The following is a 16663-nucleotide window of genomic DNA, read 5'->3' on the forward strand; positions in this document are numbered from 1 at the left end:
ATCACTGAATCTAGCTATATGGAAGTCACCGGTGTCCTTGACAAGACCCATATTGATCAAGTAGCGGGACTACAACCTGACTGTAATAGTTTAGCAGTTCCTCAAATATTAAACAAAAAGTTAGAATATGACCTAGCAATTACACTCTTAGGTAGATACCCAAGAGAACAGAAAATTATGTCCATACAAAAACTTGTACCCAAACATTCATAGCAACATAACACCCTAGTAGCCGAAAGTGTAAGCAACCCAAACATCCATGAATGAATGAAGAAAGTGTGCTAAATATCCTACGATGGAATATTCAGCAACTTAAAAAATTAAGTACTAAAACATGCTAGAGCATGGATGAACCCTGACATTAGCTAAGTGAAAGAAACAAAGCAGTCACTAAATATATAAAATACTTTGAATGAATCATTCCATGCATATGAATGTCCACAACAGGCAAATCTACAGAGACAAGAAAGTATATTAGTAGCTGCTGAGGCTGCAGGAAGGAGGTTCTGGGGAGTGACTGCTAATCTGTATGAGGTTTGGGGCGGGGCTGATGAAGATGTTCTAAAAGTAGATGTTGATGTTACAAACTGTGAATATAATAAAAGCCACTGAATCATACACTTTAAAAGAGTGATTTTATGACACATGAATTATCTCAATAAAGCTGTGTGAATATAATAAAAGCCACTGAATCATACACTTTAAAAGAGTGATTTTATGACACATGAATTATCTCAATAAAGCTGTTACAAAAAAGGCAGTAGAACCCAGCTGACAATCAGTTTGTATTTCTTCTACTTCTTGGTACTTGCTGTTTTCTATTTTGTTGGCAATGTACAAGTTTAATTTGACCTTACTTCTAGAGATTTGTTAATCATTTTTTTAAATAACCTTTTCTTCCTTCCCCTTCATCCCTCTCTACCACTTCCAAACTCTCCAAGCCAAACATAACCAGACAAAAAACTGTCTCTTTTAAGAAAAACCATTTTACAGTTTAAAAGGTATTAAATGTGGCCATTGTTCACATTTATTTTTCACACAGTCCAAGTAAGTCACGTATGTCCATAGTCATAAAAAAAGCATTTACCTAGAAATATTAACGTATCATGTTAAGCAAACAATACATTATATAGCCGAATTCTAAAACTCTTTTCGGATTATATGAAACTACCATGTAAAAGTTACAAAACAAGAGTCCCTCAGTCTTGAGAAATGTTTAAATTTTTAAATAATGCTGCTTAATACTTTTTTCATGAAATTTAAAAAAAAATTACAATGGTGAACAGAAGGTATCATCACTTCATGAGCAAAGACTGAGTATATATACAAGCCCAGCAACAACACTAAGTTTAGAGCTGACTTCTTCTCTTAGACTATGTAATTTCAATAGTATATAGTAATTATCTATTGTTGGAATAATACCTGAGCAATTTGGCTAAATATATAAACAACAGCTCTGGCCAGATGGCTCAGCTAGGTGGAGCATCATCCCATACACCAAAGGGTTGTAGATTCAATCCCCAGTCAGGGCATATACCTAAATTGTGGGTTCTATCCCTGAACTGGGCACATACTAGAAGCAACTGATATTTCTCTCTGTCTCGCTCTCTCCCTTCCTCTCTAAAATCAATTAAAAAACATAACCTCAGGTGAGGATAAAAATAAAAAATTTAATTTATAAAAGGATACAAACAGTACCAAAAATCCTGCATAAATATTCAAACTTGGGGAATTCTAGTTAAAAATAACAAAAAATAGACTATCTTTCCTTCCAAAAAAAGGTTAAACAAAGATTTAGATATCCCACGTAGATTACTCCAAAGATTTGGATCAGAGAGGTATGTGAATCAACCTTTTCTGCATTCCTTAAGTAACATTTTCTAATCAACTGATGAAAAAACAAATTTCATACTCAGAGACACTTTCAGAATGCATCTATAGTTAACTTAATGCAAAAGTATATGGTAAAGAGAGAGCAAATTCACTGAATTCTTTAAGTATAGCAACATTTTATTTTTGGTGCATCTTTTTGCGCATTTCTTCAAGGGCTGCTTCTTTCTCTCTCAGCATCTGCTTAAGTCTTCTTATTTTTTCATCTCGAATGGTTTCTTCTAACTCTGGTGGTGTCATGGGAAAAATATCCTCAGTATAATTTTTATTAAAGGAATGACTTTGTTCAAAATCTGTATTTGAACTCAATGCATCTTTCTCCTGGTTCTCACGCGTACAGTGTTGTACCTCAGTTCTCTTTTCTTCCCTGGTTTTATTGCAGCTTGTGACAATGTCATGGTGTGATACATCTGAAGTTGGTAGAATATAACTGAGTTGGGAACTGGTGACATTAGTTCCTCCATTTACAGTTGTGTTATAATAAGCACTCTCGGTTTTCCTCTTCTTTGTGTGATCCATCTTAACAGTTTTTGATTTTCTTTTCTTATCAAAAACCTGTTGCAATGTTGAGCATGATTCCAACAGAAAAGCAAAATGTTAGTGCCATATAGAGTGTGCTCTGAAACTTAACAAGTTTGCAGGTACAAATATTTAGCAATTAAATTCAACTCAACAAAATATACTGAGAACGACAGCAAAAGATTAATATTTATGGTACACACACAAACACATAAAAACAACAACAAAAAACCAGGCAACGTCCTAATGATTTTCACTAGTGAGAATAAACTGCTTAATTCATTTTCCTGCTTAAGTATTAGAATCTGTACTGATGTACCACTAAAATATAACAGATATTTGTGAAGAACCTGAGAATTAGAATTGATTTAATTTTTTCCCTTGGCATGGTAGGCACATAACTAAAGATTTTTATTGGGAAAGATCAACTGACCTCTGATTTGAAGTTCAGGATATTAAACGATGTAACAATGACATAAGTAGACTGACAGTACGCGAAGTTACCAAGACGTTTCTTTTCACCATTATTGACTATGGAGCTTTCTTAGATGTTGGTAATACTGCAGTGAACATCTGCATGCTTATATTTCCCTACTTGGATTATCTTATTTTGTTTATCCTCACCCGAGGACATTTTTTCATTGCTTTTAGAGAAAAGAAGGGAGAGAAACATCAATTGGTTCCCTCCGGTATGTACCAGGGATCGTATGTACCCGGGACTGGGGATCGAACCTGCAAACCTTTCAGTTTACGGGACTACGTTCCAACCAACTAACCCCACACCAGCCAGGGCAGATTATTTTAGATAGGGTATTCAAAGTAGTATAATCAATTAAAAACCTACAGCAATTTTCTTATAATTTTATGACAAACAGTAGGTAAATAAAAACACCATCATTAATTAAGCAGGGATGCATTTTTACCTATGCATACATACTTCTTTTTTTACATTATTTTGGCATAATACATATATACGCAAAGTTGGATACTATTATACTAAGACGTAAGACTAGTAGTGGCCATGTAGCTCAGTGGGTTAGAGTGTCCTCCCCATACTCCAAGATTGTGGGTTCATGCCCAGACAGGGCACATACAAGAATCAACCAATGAATGCATAAACAAGTGAAACAACAAATCAATGTTTCTCTCTCTCTCTAAAATATCAGTAATTTTTAAAAGAAAACACAAGAAAATTAATACATTCATGTCTCTTTAAAGTACTTACAAAGAAGATACTAAAATCTATTACCTGTTTTTTCTCTTCCTCTTTCCCCGTTAACTTTGTCTCTTTGTCACTCTTCAGCAAACTCCCAAAGGAGTCAAAACCTTCTCCAGTATCCAAACGGTCAGTAATCCGAGTAAGGCATACTCTCAAATCTTTAGTGAGACCAAACAGCTTTTTCAACTCAGCATCAGTTTTCAGATATGCCTTATTGCTTCTTCCTTGAAAAATTTTCTTGTCATTTCTTTCTTGAGTAACTTTTTCTAATGTTGATGCCATTTCATTCTGGATCTGGATTAGGAAAAAAAAAACACACAAACAATACTGCCCATTACTTAAGCCATTTTATCAGACTGGCAACTAAGTAATTACCTCATCTTACTTCAAGCATGCTTTAAAGTCCTACATGGTTGGTTTGCATTACCCTTGCCTTACCACCCACACTCGAAAAACTGAACTGAATCCATTTGAAATTTTCCCACGCAATTCTTCATTTATTTTACTTTCGTGCACTAGAAAGGTAACAGGTACTCAATTCCCAAACAACCAAAATAAGAATACAGACTAAGGACAAGTTAAAAATGATCTATATGATATTAATTAAAAATTTTAGTCTGCTGAAAAAGTCTCATGCCCTTAACCAGTGGTATAATCAGAATTTACCTCCTTGTATCTCTGGAGTTGAATAAATTCTGTACTGAAAGGGGATAAACACTAACATTACTAGGTAGACCTCTAAGTAAGGAAAAGTTGGGTACAAATATTTAGCAAAGAAACACATATCTTAAGTAGAACAGAAAGGTTCCTATGTGGATATGTTGGATAATTGGATGAGTAGTCAGAAGGGCTAAAAAAGTGGGGGGTGGGAGGGTAAGAAAACTTGTCTGCTAAAAAAAAATTCCGATCAAAGATGTTGATAAATACTATTTCCACAAATGACTTGAAAGGTACTGACTGACCCTGTCCAACCTCTTCTACCATCTACCTAAAAAAATTGCCAGATAGTTATATACCACCACAAAACAAACCCCCCGCCCCTCCTATATGCATAATGTTGATCTCTTCCTTCCTAAAAGTAGGCTATTAAATATGTATGTATACATGTGTGTACAAATGTGTATTACACACACATATTTTACTAAGCTTTTAATTCACATTATCTTTCTCCAATTCTTCTAAACCCTGTTGCTCTGTGATTCTTTTTCTTTGTTTTAAAGATTTGGCATGCCAAATGATTCGAGACAAAGATACTGCTTGGACTCTCTCAATTATACTCTTCAAACACTTCCTTCAGATAAAAGCTTTGACTTAATTAAGCATTCATGTGTGTATGGTATGTGTGTGACGGAGGATGGGAGAGGAGGGGAGAAAGGTATTATAGATAACTTTGAAAATTAAAAAAGAAAAAAATTCTATATAGATAAAAAGAACACCCTGACATGGGAAAATTACCTTTGGTTCTTGATCTCTGACAACACACTGTTGTGAAGTAATACTTGTTGCATCAACAGAGGAACTTATTTTCTCTATGCTCTGGATGATATTTTCTTTTTGGGGGGCATGTGGAAAGTCTGCCTTTATGAATAAAGTCTTACTCTGTTTTAGGTAGTTTATGGATGGGTTCAGTTTATGTGGGTTTAGGATAGAAAGAGATGTTGTCTCCACTTTTTTATTCTTCTCTGCCCTTAGATTGGCCATGGAAGCAAGCTGGGTATTTGATTTTGTCTCCATCTGGGAAGATTTATTTTTAGCCAAAACAAAATTTACAACCTCTCTGGATATTTCTGTGACTGGACTTGAACTCACTATCTGTGATACATCTTTTCTTGGTGGAATATCAGGAGAAACAGAATTCTGTTGATCAATTTGTGATGGCAAAACATCTGTCCCCTTTATAGTCAACAGATAGATTTTCCCATTAAACATAACCAAAGCATTATCCTTAATAGGCATACTTTTGGACTGTGTCCCACTATGACTGATGGTACTCAATGGTGGCACATTTATAGTATTATCTCCCATATTTTTCTTTTCTACAAAACTTTTTAAAATCTGTGAAGCCACATTATTTGAAGACTTAACAGGAACAAGAGATGGAGTACAAGGCTGTAGATTTTCTTGAAAAATCCATTTCACTGGAGCAGCTTGAGCATGCTGACCACCTCTTAATTGTGTCTCTTTAGCAACATTCACTGGAATTTGTGTGGTATTTAGTATCACTGGCCTTGCTATTTCTGTAACAGGTTTTGGATAAATGTGTTGAAAGTTCTTGGTAACTACATTTTTCACTGTTTTTACAGGAGATACGTAAATAACAGATGGTATTTGGGAGGCCTCAACTGTTCCTGAGGTGCTTGTGGTTGCAGCTGCAAGTATCTTTTGCTGAACTGAAGGAGGCAATGACGACGCTGGTACAGACTTCACTTCAGCATGGGCTGGAATTTGTAAATGATGCCCAGAAGGCAAAACTGGAGATTTCACAGTCATTGGAAGACTCTGAGGACTTACTAAAATGTAAGATGAATCATTTTGTTTTGAGGAGGAAGAAACAGCCAATCTTTGCATGGTGAGTCCATCAATTTTCACACCATGACTCTGAACTTTAGAAACTGATGAGGTAAAATTTTCAGTTCTCACAGAAGTGACTCTAACTTTTTCTGCTGTATCTACTGTTCTTGTAAATAAATAGTTTGAAGAACTGGCTGGCTGAAAAATGGGCAATTGAGGTGATGATGCACTTGTGGAAGAGCTGGAAATCTGAGTCTGAAAAGTAACTTGCACTGGGCTTCCTGTATTCCCTTTCAAAGCATCAGACATAACTGAAGATTGCACTAGTGGTATAAGATTTCCAGAGAAATTAGGAATTGGAAGTAATTGCAGAAGATTTTTTCCATCCGAGCCAACCGTCTGAACTACTTGGTACATGCAGCCTGAAACACTTAAAAGAACATGAGTAAATAAATACAACGTACTACATGGTACATACATTTTATTTAAAAGCAAATGTTTGCAAATACTTTAAATATATATAAAATATGATAAACGTATGTTTGTCTCTTTGATTTTTCAAAGTGAAGTATTACAAAACAAAGATTTTGAAGAAATAGAAGAAATAATCAAAGATATGCTCAGCTTTTAGATCTCACATTGTTAGGCAATAGGTATGAGAGAGAAACATTTATAGCTAAAACTGTAAGTAGTTTTCGAGTGTTTTACCCTGTATAAAATTATGTCTATCGGAACATGCTCCCCTTAAACTATTAGCATCCTCCTCCTCCTTTTCCTTGAATTCTATCCTCTTGTCCTCCTTTTACTTTTACTGCGCAGGATTCTCATTTCACCTCTATTTATGCTTATTCTGTTTCCCTCACACTTCCCACCCGCCACCCCCACCAATCTGTTGTGTTCTTCCCACTGACAATGACTCACACGTTGCAGTGTTAGCCATTCTGCTTTTGCTAAGGCATCTCTTATGGTGCTAACTTAGTGTGCCGTATTTTTTGAGACTCAACCGAGTTACTCAAGTAGGAACCATCTTCTTCTTCAACTTATTGTCTTAGCACATGTGAAGTTTGGTGCTAAACAGCCCTTGGTATAGCAATTACGCATATCAGTTCCAACTGCCTGTCAATCTGTAGATATACTGCAATGTGATTTCCGCTGAATGGTCTTCAATCAGTGTGGAACACACCGAAAGTCATTAATTATTGTTCATTTTTTAGTAATTATTTTTTTAATCTAGCCAATTTTGATCTGGATACTTATGAGCTATTAGTACAGATTGTCTCATTTTTTAAAAAATCTGATACCAATATCTGTACAATCAATTATTTCTAGATTTCTTGAATGTAGGTACCTCAAGTTATTTATACCTAAATCTGCCTCTTTCAGTTCCTGAAAAATACCAAGACCTCATGGGATGTAAGGCCACCACACCTGCTATTTCTCTACCTAGGTACTCCTCTCCCACCCACGTAACTCAAGCCTCACCGTAAATGATATTTCCCAAGTATCTGACCACCTTAACTATCCTTTCCCCTCCTTCATAGTCCAAAATATTACACCTGTTTATTTCCTTCATAGTATATGTCACAAGTTATCACCATGTATTAATTAATCTGTTCATTCACTTGTTTGTACTGTCTCTCACGCTCAATTCTAGCAACGTGAGTGCAGAGTGCATGTTGTATAATACCAGTATGCCCTTATATGACTAAGAGCAAATGAAGAAAAAATTTTTACGACAAAAAAATTAGAATTCTCAAGTGTGTTTTACAGCATATACGTGTTTTTTTTAAACCTCAGATATTAATAAAAATCAAAGCCAAAAATTCTATGCATCCTAGCAAGCACTGGAATTCAGTCTTACCCTTCTGCAACCCAAAAGAACATAACTACACCCTACAAATATTTAAAACAGCTTTCTGGACACTTAATATTGGTTCAATGTGTTGTATTTACTTTTAGTAAATGAAAAGTTAATGTCTAATGGGAAGCATGAACATAAAAGTATGAATTCTTACTTTCAGAGCTTGAAGAGGAAAACCCACTTCATCACCACCCCACCCCTGAAAAAACACATGTAAACTGAATCAGAACTTAGTGTCTGTTATGGTTCAGGTACCAGGCTCAGTAATGGAGAAAGGGTCAGTTAGTATAGCCTGTGGATCAAATATGGTCTCCTCCCTGTTTCTGTGCAATCCACAAGCTAAGAATGATTTTTATATTTTAAATATTTTGTGATGTGAAAATTATGAGATTCAAATTTCAGTATCCATAAAGTTTTATTAGTACACAGTTGCGCTCATTTTGTCATGTACTGTACACAGCTGCTTGCATGCTACAAGAGCAGAGCTGAGTAGTCACAGCAGAGATCACACAGCCCGCAAAGCCTAAAATATTTACTGTCTGGCTCTTTACAGAACATGTTTGTTTGCCTCCAACCTAGTTCAACCCACAATCCCTAAAATCAAATAATTAAGTGAGATAAATGATATATTTGGATGAGTACAAAGATGTCTGCTGCACCTTTTCTTAAAACATTCTCTTCCCAAGACTTCCTAGATATGACACTCTCCTGCCTCTGTAGTTACTCCCTGTCTTCCGTGCCAACTCATGCTACTTCAATCAACTTTTAAATGTTGAAATTCACCAAAACTTAGACTGCGTTCTTCTCTTTCTGCTCTGTAAGCTTTCCTTAGATGACTTCTTTTGTATGCATGACTTCAATTAAATTACCATTTATGTATCAACAATTCAACTATTTATATCTCAGCTCTTCTAAGATTCAGGATTATGTATCCAACTCCCTCAAGACATTTCCATTTAGAATCTCAAATGCACACAAAACTCAACATGGTCTTTTCCAGTATTTTTCCCCCCTTTGGTAAATGGCATCCATTTATCTTAGATGTCTATGTCAGAACAATTAATTCTTGCTTTCTTACAATCTATTTTCAATAACAAAATCCTGCTGCTATTATCTCCTGTACCTCCCTTGATCTGTTCTTTTCAAACTGTCTTCACTCCAGTCCAAGGACACATCATCTCTAGCTTAGACTATTATAGTAGCTTCATAACTGGTCTTTTTTTTCGGTCATATCCTCTCCTCTTCAAATTGGCATGCCCTCCCGTACTCAAAACACCTCAGCAGCTTCCTATTTTATTTGAGCAGTAAAAAGAAAACAAGAAATTTTGACGTAATAGAAGCCAAAGGAAGAGTGAGTTTCAAGAAAATTGGGTGATTCTATTATAAGTTTCTGAGGCCAAGTAGGCTACAGATCAAAAATGTACACCGGAATAGACAGCATGTGTCATCGATGGCTTTAAAAGAGCAGTCTGGTGGCAAAAGAAGTTGCTGAGGGGTGAATCTGAAGAAGGATATGAAGGTAGTAAGTACAGACAGCTCTCTTACGAACTTTGACTGTAAAGGGGATGAAAAATACTGGCAAGCAGCTAGCTAGAGGCTAGAAATGGGGTCGAAGAAGTCCTTCTTCTCTTTCTTTAAAGCTTAGATGCAGCAGAGCATGTGTAAAGACTTAAGGGACTCATCAAGAGGGAGAGACCGGTAATAAAAGAAAGTGGGATAATTAAGTGCCAGGTTTGATAAGGAGGTAAGAAATGTAAACCAGGAGACAGGTTGGAGGGAATGAACCTTAAAGAGAACTGGAGAAACATCTCCTTCCATTGGAACTAGAAGAGAGGTTAGGTGCATTTGCAGATAAGTTTATAGCTTCGGTGTCAGAAGGTTCAGATAATTCGAAAGTAACGGCTTTTATTTTCTCTATGAAAAAGGACATGACACATCATCATCTAAGAATAAGAGCACAAACAGGGAGTGATCTGAGGAGAATCAGAAAGATTCAAAAGTCTTTGTGCAAGAACAAGATGACCTAAGAAAATCTATTTTCAAATCTAATCATTGATTTTATTCCCCTCTCTTCTCCTCCAATCCCCTCCAAAAAATGAAAGGAATATATAGCTTCATCTATGCCAGTATATCAGTAGAGATTCACATAATCTACCAGAGACCATAAATTCCTTAAAGGCAGATTATCCCATTCATACCTATATCCTCGACACCTAATATAGCAACTGGCACACTGTAGACAATATTAGCTGACTTGAACTCTACAAGCTACAATTAAAAAATCCATGATTTCCTAGTAACAAATGGATGAGTTCTAAATATAAAACTAAAATGCAGAATGCTAAAGAGATGATAAGTCAGGATAAAATTCATACTACTTCAATCAGTATACTTTTTTCCCCAAATTTGTAAAAGACTTTCCACTTAAGGAATAAAACCCTATATAAACATTGTTTTTCTTTTTTTTAAGAAAGATTTTATTTATTTTCAGGCAGGGGGAGGGAGGAAGAAAGAGAGGGAGAGAAACATCGATGTAAGAAAGAAACATCAATCAGCTGCATCTTGCACACGCTCTGATTGAGGGACCAGGCCCGCAACCCAGGCATGTGCCCTGACTGGGAATCGAACCGTCAACCTTATGGTTTGCAGGATGACACCCAATCAACTCAGCCACACTGGCCAGGGCTGATTCTGTCTTCTTATTCTGCTAACTAATGTCAGAACTGAAACTAGAGTCAGATTCTGCATCCCACACTCTGGTTGGTCACCTAAAAAGTGTCATCAACATGCTAATTACCTAAAACCATCTAGGGTTTGAACTGAATAACTACAGTAGAAAAATAATACAGTTTAAGACTTTAAAAGAGAAAACAGAAATACATCTATTTTAATCTTGGCTATTCTAATTATTAGCTGATTGACTTTGGTAAATTTACTTAACCTCTATGAAATTCTATCTCACCATTTGTAAAACGGGGACAACGGGCTTGCTGTGAGAAGTAAATGAAGGAACTGGCTGGGATTATGATAAGCACCCCATATATGCTAGTAATTTTTCAATAAAATATACAGTTGGTGTCCAAGAATAAGTGAATTATCAGGTAGTCTTAAAAATGTGAGAACTTTAATAAAAAAGTATAAAAATCTTAATAAAGGGAATGTTAAACATATTTATAATATTATACAACTGACATTTTTTACTATTCTAATATTGATGCAAAGCATGCACATATTGGAAATGGAATAATAAAAATTTTGCAAGCTAATGAACATTTTGTAGATTTTTTGCAAAATATTATTTTTTCAGCTGCTAGGCCTTTTTCCATTTACTATCTATGACTTAACATTACATATTTATGTATGTTACATAATATACCATATAACATTAACTATACCATATAATATATACTATGTTATATTATATACATAATAGACTATTATAAGTATTTGTCAATAATTTAATCCTAATAATAAACAGCCCAGCAGGCGGGTATTGCCATTCCTATTTCATAGCTGAGAAAGTAGATGTTTAGTAATATTAGATAACTTACTCAGAATTATATGCTCTCTTGGGCAATCCCATCCATTTTCTTGTTACTTTAGCATACCCCAACATACCAGGGTCCAAAAAATTCAATTGCATAAACTGAGAGATTAATGAAAAATAGATTCAGTTAGCCTGACACTCACTCACACACCAAAAGTAAACGTAACATCTACACTGTATAAAATTACACACACACTGAACTGACAATGGAACATTATCTAACCAAAGCAAGCTCCCCCCACCTCCATTCATTTTAACTACTCATTTTTAAGAACAAAAGGTTAAGGGCGCATAAAAGCCAACTGACAATCACAGGACATCCTAATTCCTACTATCGTGACGTATTATCGTAGGCTTTTATTATAATACTTCTAAGCTGATGACTCACAAGTCACTATTTTCAGCTCTGAGCCTCAGTTTTAGATTCAAGTATCTTTCAGATGGCTTTCTTAATGTGTTCCTCATCTTAATTTACCACTATCTACCAAGAAAATTGGTGTCATAATTGATCCCCTTTTCAATTTTTTTTTATCCTCACTCAAGAATATTTTTTCATTGCTTTTTAGAGAAAGAGGAAGGGACAGAGGAAGAGAAATAAACAACAATGTGACAGAAACATCGATCAGTTGCTTCCTGTAAGACAGGGGGCCGGGGATCTAGGCAACCTAGGTATGTGTCCTGATTGGGAATCGAACCAGCAATCTTTCGGTTATGGAACCATGCTTCAACCGGGCCACGCCGGTCAGGGCTGATCATCTTTTATTCATGCCATTCACCGACCCAGTCTGCCTATTTTCCCTTCTATATTTCTTTGAATTCAACCTTTACTTTTTATCGGGTAGTTCCAAGTTCTAATCGTCTCTGAAAGGACAAGTGAAATAGAATCTTTTTTAAAAATTTTATTTATTTATTTTCATAGAGGGAAAGGGAGGGAGAAAGAGGGAGAGAAACATCAATGTGTCAATGTGTGGTTACCTCTTGCACGCCCCCTACTGGGGACCTGGCCTGCAACCCAGGCATGTGCCCTGACTGGGAATCGAACTGGCAACCCTTTGGTTTGCAGGCCGGCACTCAATCCACTGAGCCAAACGAGCAGGGCGCAAAATCGAATCTTTATATGCCTGACCTCTCACCCCCAAATCCATACTGCCATCAGTTACCTAAAATGTATAGGTGACCATGACAGTCCTTTCCTTAAATCCTGATGTCTGAGAGATGAAGTCTAATCTCTTCAGCAGGGCAAACCAAAACCTTACATGCTGTCTATCCTGCTTATAGTATAGAATCGAACAATAAATACCAGTTGTTAGTAATAAGCCATACTGGTGTTTTTTTTTTTTTACCAACCAATTCCCTCTGCCTGAGCACAGCCTGCATTCATCTTTAATTGGGTAGCTGATTACTTACATTCCCCAACTCAGCTGCTCCAGAAACCTTTCCTACAATTCCTCTTCTCTATGCCTTCAGAGCATCCTGTGCACACCGCTATTAAAAATATAACACATCCTCTTCTCTCTAGACTGTAACATTCTTCATGGCATGCCCCATATCCTATTCTTTAGTTGGTCTTTCCATTTAGTGCAGTCTATCACAGAGCAGGTACTCACTGAATGCTTTTATAACCAAATGTTTGAACTATACTGATAGTAAGTGGTAAACTAGGATATAAACCTAGGTCTCTGTAACTACACAGCTTACCTTCTTTCCACTACACCATCTGACTTCTGCTTTGCTCTTTGCTAATAAAGCCCAAATCTAAATAAACTTAATACCTACAATCACAAATATCTTCCAGATTTTTTCTTTGCATTATAAGATTAAATTTGAATTTTATAATTTATGCCCTGAGGAATTAGAAATTTTTAAACAATAAACTTTCTGTATCACATTGCTAAAAAATATTTTAAGGAAAACTAACTCAAGGAAATTCAAGTATCTATAGAAAACAAAAAAAACCCCATTATAATCTTTTTAAGTTTATAAAAAAGTAAATGATTTAGTACTATAAAAATATCAGAAAAATAAAACTAATTTCCAATAAAGTCTTTACGAAATTCTACTTGGACATCATGAAGATTGTTACTTACAAAACAGAATAGAACCTATTAGGCAACCAATAACCAATGTATGTGGTTTGAAGAAATAAACAAATTGGATGGTGATGAAAAATGCATAAGTCAATGAGTTAATAATAACTCCAAATTACTTATGAATGTAAGCAAAACATAATTCAATCAGTAATGTTTTTTAAAAAGCCAAATACAGATAGCCAAAGAGTTAGAAACTGGATAAAAGAGTTGAACTACACAATAAATAAAAATGTAAATTTCTATCTTATTTCCGATCATTGAAACAAATGCAATCCTGAAACAAATTAAGTTAGGATAAGTCAGGTATCATCAATATCCAGGTACTAAGACAAGGTAGAAGAAATAAACAGTCATTAAAAAGTAATCTTACTTTTGCATATCCACACAGAGCACTATCTGCCTCTCCCAGCAATTTCCAGCAAAAATAATCGAACGAGCAACATACATACAGAAAAGCAGGCTCTTTTGATGATTTCAAATAAAATAGTTTTCTTGGCAGTTCTTCAGTATCATATTATTTCAGCTCACCCCGTTTCATGACCATTTCATTTTAGAATATCATGCATGCTTTTTTAAATTCTTATTATAATTAGGTTTTGAATCTACTTATAATGAAGGAAAACCTACTTTGGGGGCCACAATTTGTACAAAGTTGTAGCCTCACAATAACAACAACTTTAAATAGTGCTTTTTTATTTTTCCTAATTATTTTACGTATATTCACTGTTTTAATCTTTAAAATATCTCTAGGTGGTCTTATTTACAGGATGCAACCTGAGGTACTTAGCCTCATGAAGCTAGAATGAAACCTCGGCAGTTTGCTTTTCTTCACGAATCCTCTTCAGCGAATTTTGCATCTTAACTTCCACGCGTTCTTCTTCATTTTCCTTCTGCAGAGACCCATTAACGTTTTTTTCTCACCACTTATTATACATCCACTAACCACAAAGTGCACAACTTAAAACACTCTACTGGAGAGTATTCCCGTTACATTTGTCGACTAATAGAAGCTTCAAAAAAAAAATAAAAAAAGCTACTGAGTTAGTGATAAGCAATTTTCTAAATTTACAAATAAGTTCTGTCTTTAATACTGGAATCTCCCCATATCAACCAAAGTTCTTTTACATCGATAACCAGTTAGAGACGGCATTCGCACTACCCCCGCCTCAAATACGCTGTTCCAAAAGATCGCTTTTACATGAAAACGTGGGGGTTTTTTTTCCACTTTTCTTTCTCTCCAAAGAAAGCTGTTCTTTGAAATTTTAAAATAATCGGTTCCCTTATTCTAGAATCATTTTTCCGTTTCTAAATTCCCATTCTCTTATTAACGACACAAAGACACATCCTCTCCTCACTCCTACATTCTGGCTATTTTCACGGAAGGTCCAGCGCCACCTGGGTCGTACTCGCTACTCCGCGCAGATCGCTGCTTGTTTTCCCCGCGAGGGCGCGAGAACCTTCCAGAAGGTTTTGGGCACACAAGAGCGTCGGCCATGTTGCTCTTCCTCTGCCGTGGAGCTCTAGTCGGTCCGCCTAGGAACTCGGAGCCGCTGGGCCGGGGCAGAGGCCGGCTGCGTTAGGCTCCGAGGAGGGTTTGCGTTTCCGAGAGGGACGCGCTCTAAGGAAGGGCTCTAACTGCCCGGGCGCCGAGCACCTCCCCCGGAGCGGCGCGCCCGGCGGGGTGCAGACGCCTCCGACTGCCGAGTGACAGGAAACGACGGCCGGCTCGACAACCTGCGGAGAGACGGGCGAGGAGCGGGGGTGGCGGAAGAGATCGGAAACCTGTACTTACCAGTGCGAGGCGTCGCCTGACTTGTCTTCTGCGGCTTTCAAGAAGACTCCCTGCAGGTTATTGGACATTTTAGAGGGGTGGGGAGGGGTCAGCACATCCAAGAAAGTGGGTCGTGTAGGACCGGGGTCCTTCCCAGGGGCGAGAATTGGAGCGTGGAAATGTTGGGCTGAAGTTGCCTCGGAGGAACTCTGAGGGGGTTCGAAGCTGAAGGGAGGGCGCTAGCGAGCTCTCCAGAGGGCGTAACTGCAAGCTTCGGAGGCAACCGGCGCAGCCCCCGGAAACCGGAAAAGTGGGACGCCGCGGACCGCGCCGGCCGAGCCCCGAGCTCTGAGAGAATCGGCCCGAGTCTCCGCCCCCCGAAGCTTACGACGTCGCTTCAGAGCCTCTTGGAGTCGGCGCGGGAGGCGGGGCCTTAATGGCACCGCCCCCAGCAGTGCTAAGACCTCGGTGAAGACCGCGCCCACCGAAGCCGCTAGCCCTAGCAGAGCTCAGCCACGGGCTTCTGGGAGCGTCACATCCGGTTGTCAAGGTGACTGGCTCGCTACAGCCCCGCCTTTATGACGCAATCCAATCGCAAGTGTGGTTTGCTATCTCTTCTTCCGGATCAAGGAACGAAATCGCCAAAGAAACTTCTTCAGGGACCTACGCAAAATAAAATGTTTCCGGGGTCAATTGTAAATTTTCTGCCTTTGTGTTCGCCGCTAGGATAATTTTTCCTCCCCCCGCCAGAAGCTGGAGGAGTCGTCATGCCCTCGTGGCGTGGGGAAATTTTAGACGCCTACTTGCAGCCAGCGCCGAATTATTGCCACTTCCTGGGGATTTATCGATTATTTCCTCTTTCCTGAAACTTTGCGTCTAGACTTTACCTAACTTCTTTCTCCAACCCACGCTCACGCCTTGATTAAAATTATTATTTTTGTCATATAGTTAATTTATTCGTGCTCTAAAAGCTTCATTTCCCATGTAGTGGTTTTTCTTCGTATTCCTTTTGCGGGGGCGGGGGGCGTCTTTATTTGGGTCGCCAGAGGAAAGTTTTTCAGGAGTCTCTTGATTCCTGCCATTCAATTCTTGCCATCACTTACCCAAGAAATGGATTTAGTCTCTGACTTAAGGGGTAGAAGTTGTAATTCGGCTGGAACTACGAGGAAGTTGTGGGATGAGTGGTTTAAAGACCCAGTGTATTAGGTATAAACAGTACCCATGTAAACTGACACGCTATTTAAGTTTAGGAGAC

The 16663-nt window shown here is 37.5% G+C and overlaps 1 protein-coding gene across 5 annotated transcripts; it reads right to left on the reverse strand.

Moving 5' to 3' along the window:
* Positions 1-695: 695 nt before the first annotated feature.
* LRIF1 (ligand dependent nuclear receptor interacting factor 1) lies at positions 696-16280 on the reverse strand. 5 transcript variants are annotated; one of them, XM_045203738.3, is made up of 5 exons: positions 15430-16280; positions 11552-11646; positions 5084-6561; positions 3659-3922; positions 696-2445 (listed from the first exon to the last, which is right to left on the reverse strand). In XM_045203738.3, exons 3-5 carry the CDS (start codon positions 6554-6556, stop codon positions 2011-2013), a joined length of 2172 nt encoding a protein of 723 aa, XP_045059673.2. In that variant the 5' UTR covers positions 6557-6561; positions 11552-11646; positions 15430-16280; the 3' UTR covers positions 696-2010. The 5 variants fall into 5 exon arrangements, with proteins under 5 accessions (XP_045059673.2, XP_024426199.2, XP_024426200.2 ...); XM_024570431.4 differs by having other exon boundaries at positions 5084-6569; XM_024570432.4 differs by lacking the exon at positions 11552-11646 and having other exon boundaries at positions 5084-6569.
* Between the last annotated feature and the right edge of the window lie 383 nt (positions 16281-16663).

This window comes from Desmodus rotundus, chromosome 12, assembly GCF_022682495.2.
Source record: "Desmodus rotundus isolate HL8 chromosome 12, HLdesRot8A.1, whole genome shotgun sequence".
In the NCBI taxonomy this organism is placed as follows: domain Eukaryota; kingdom Metazoa; phylum Chordata; class Mammalia; order Chiroptera; family Phyllostomidae; genus Desmodus; species Desmodus rotundus.

What these genes read in the sequence shown, in the direction of transcription:
- LRIF1 (XM_024570431.4), bottom strand. Translation starts at nt 11,643, where the DNA reads ATGCAATTGAATTTTTTGGACCCTGGTATGTTGGGGTATGCTAAAGTA. An exon ending in AAGAGAGCATATAATTCTGA is followed by an intron (nt 6,570 to 11,551) that starts GTAAGTTATCTA and finishes TGTTCTTTTAAG; the next exon opens with TGTTTCAGGCTGCATGTACC. An exon ending in TCAGAGATCAAGAACCAAAG is followed by an intron (nt 3,923 to 5,083) that starts GTAATTTTCCCA and finishes TTCCTAATCCAG; the next exon opens with ATCCAGAATGAAATGGCATC.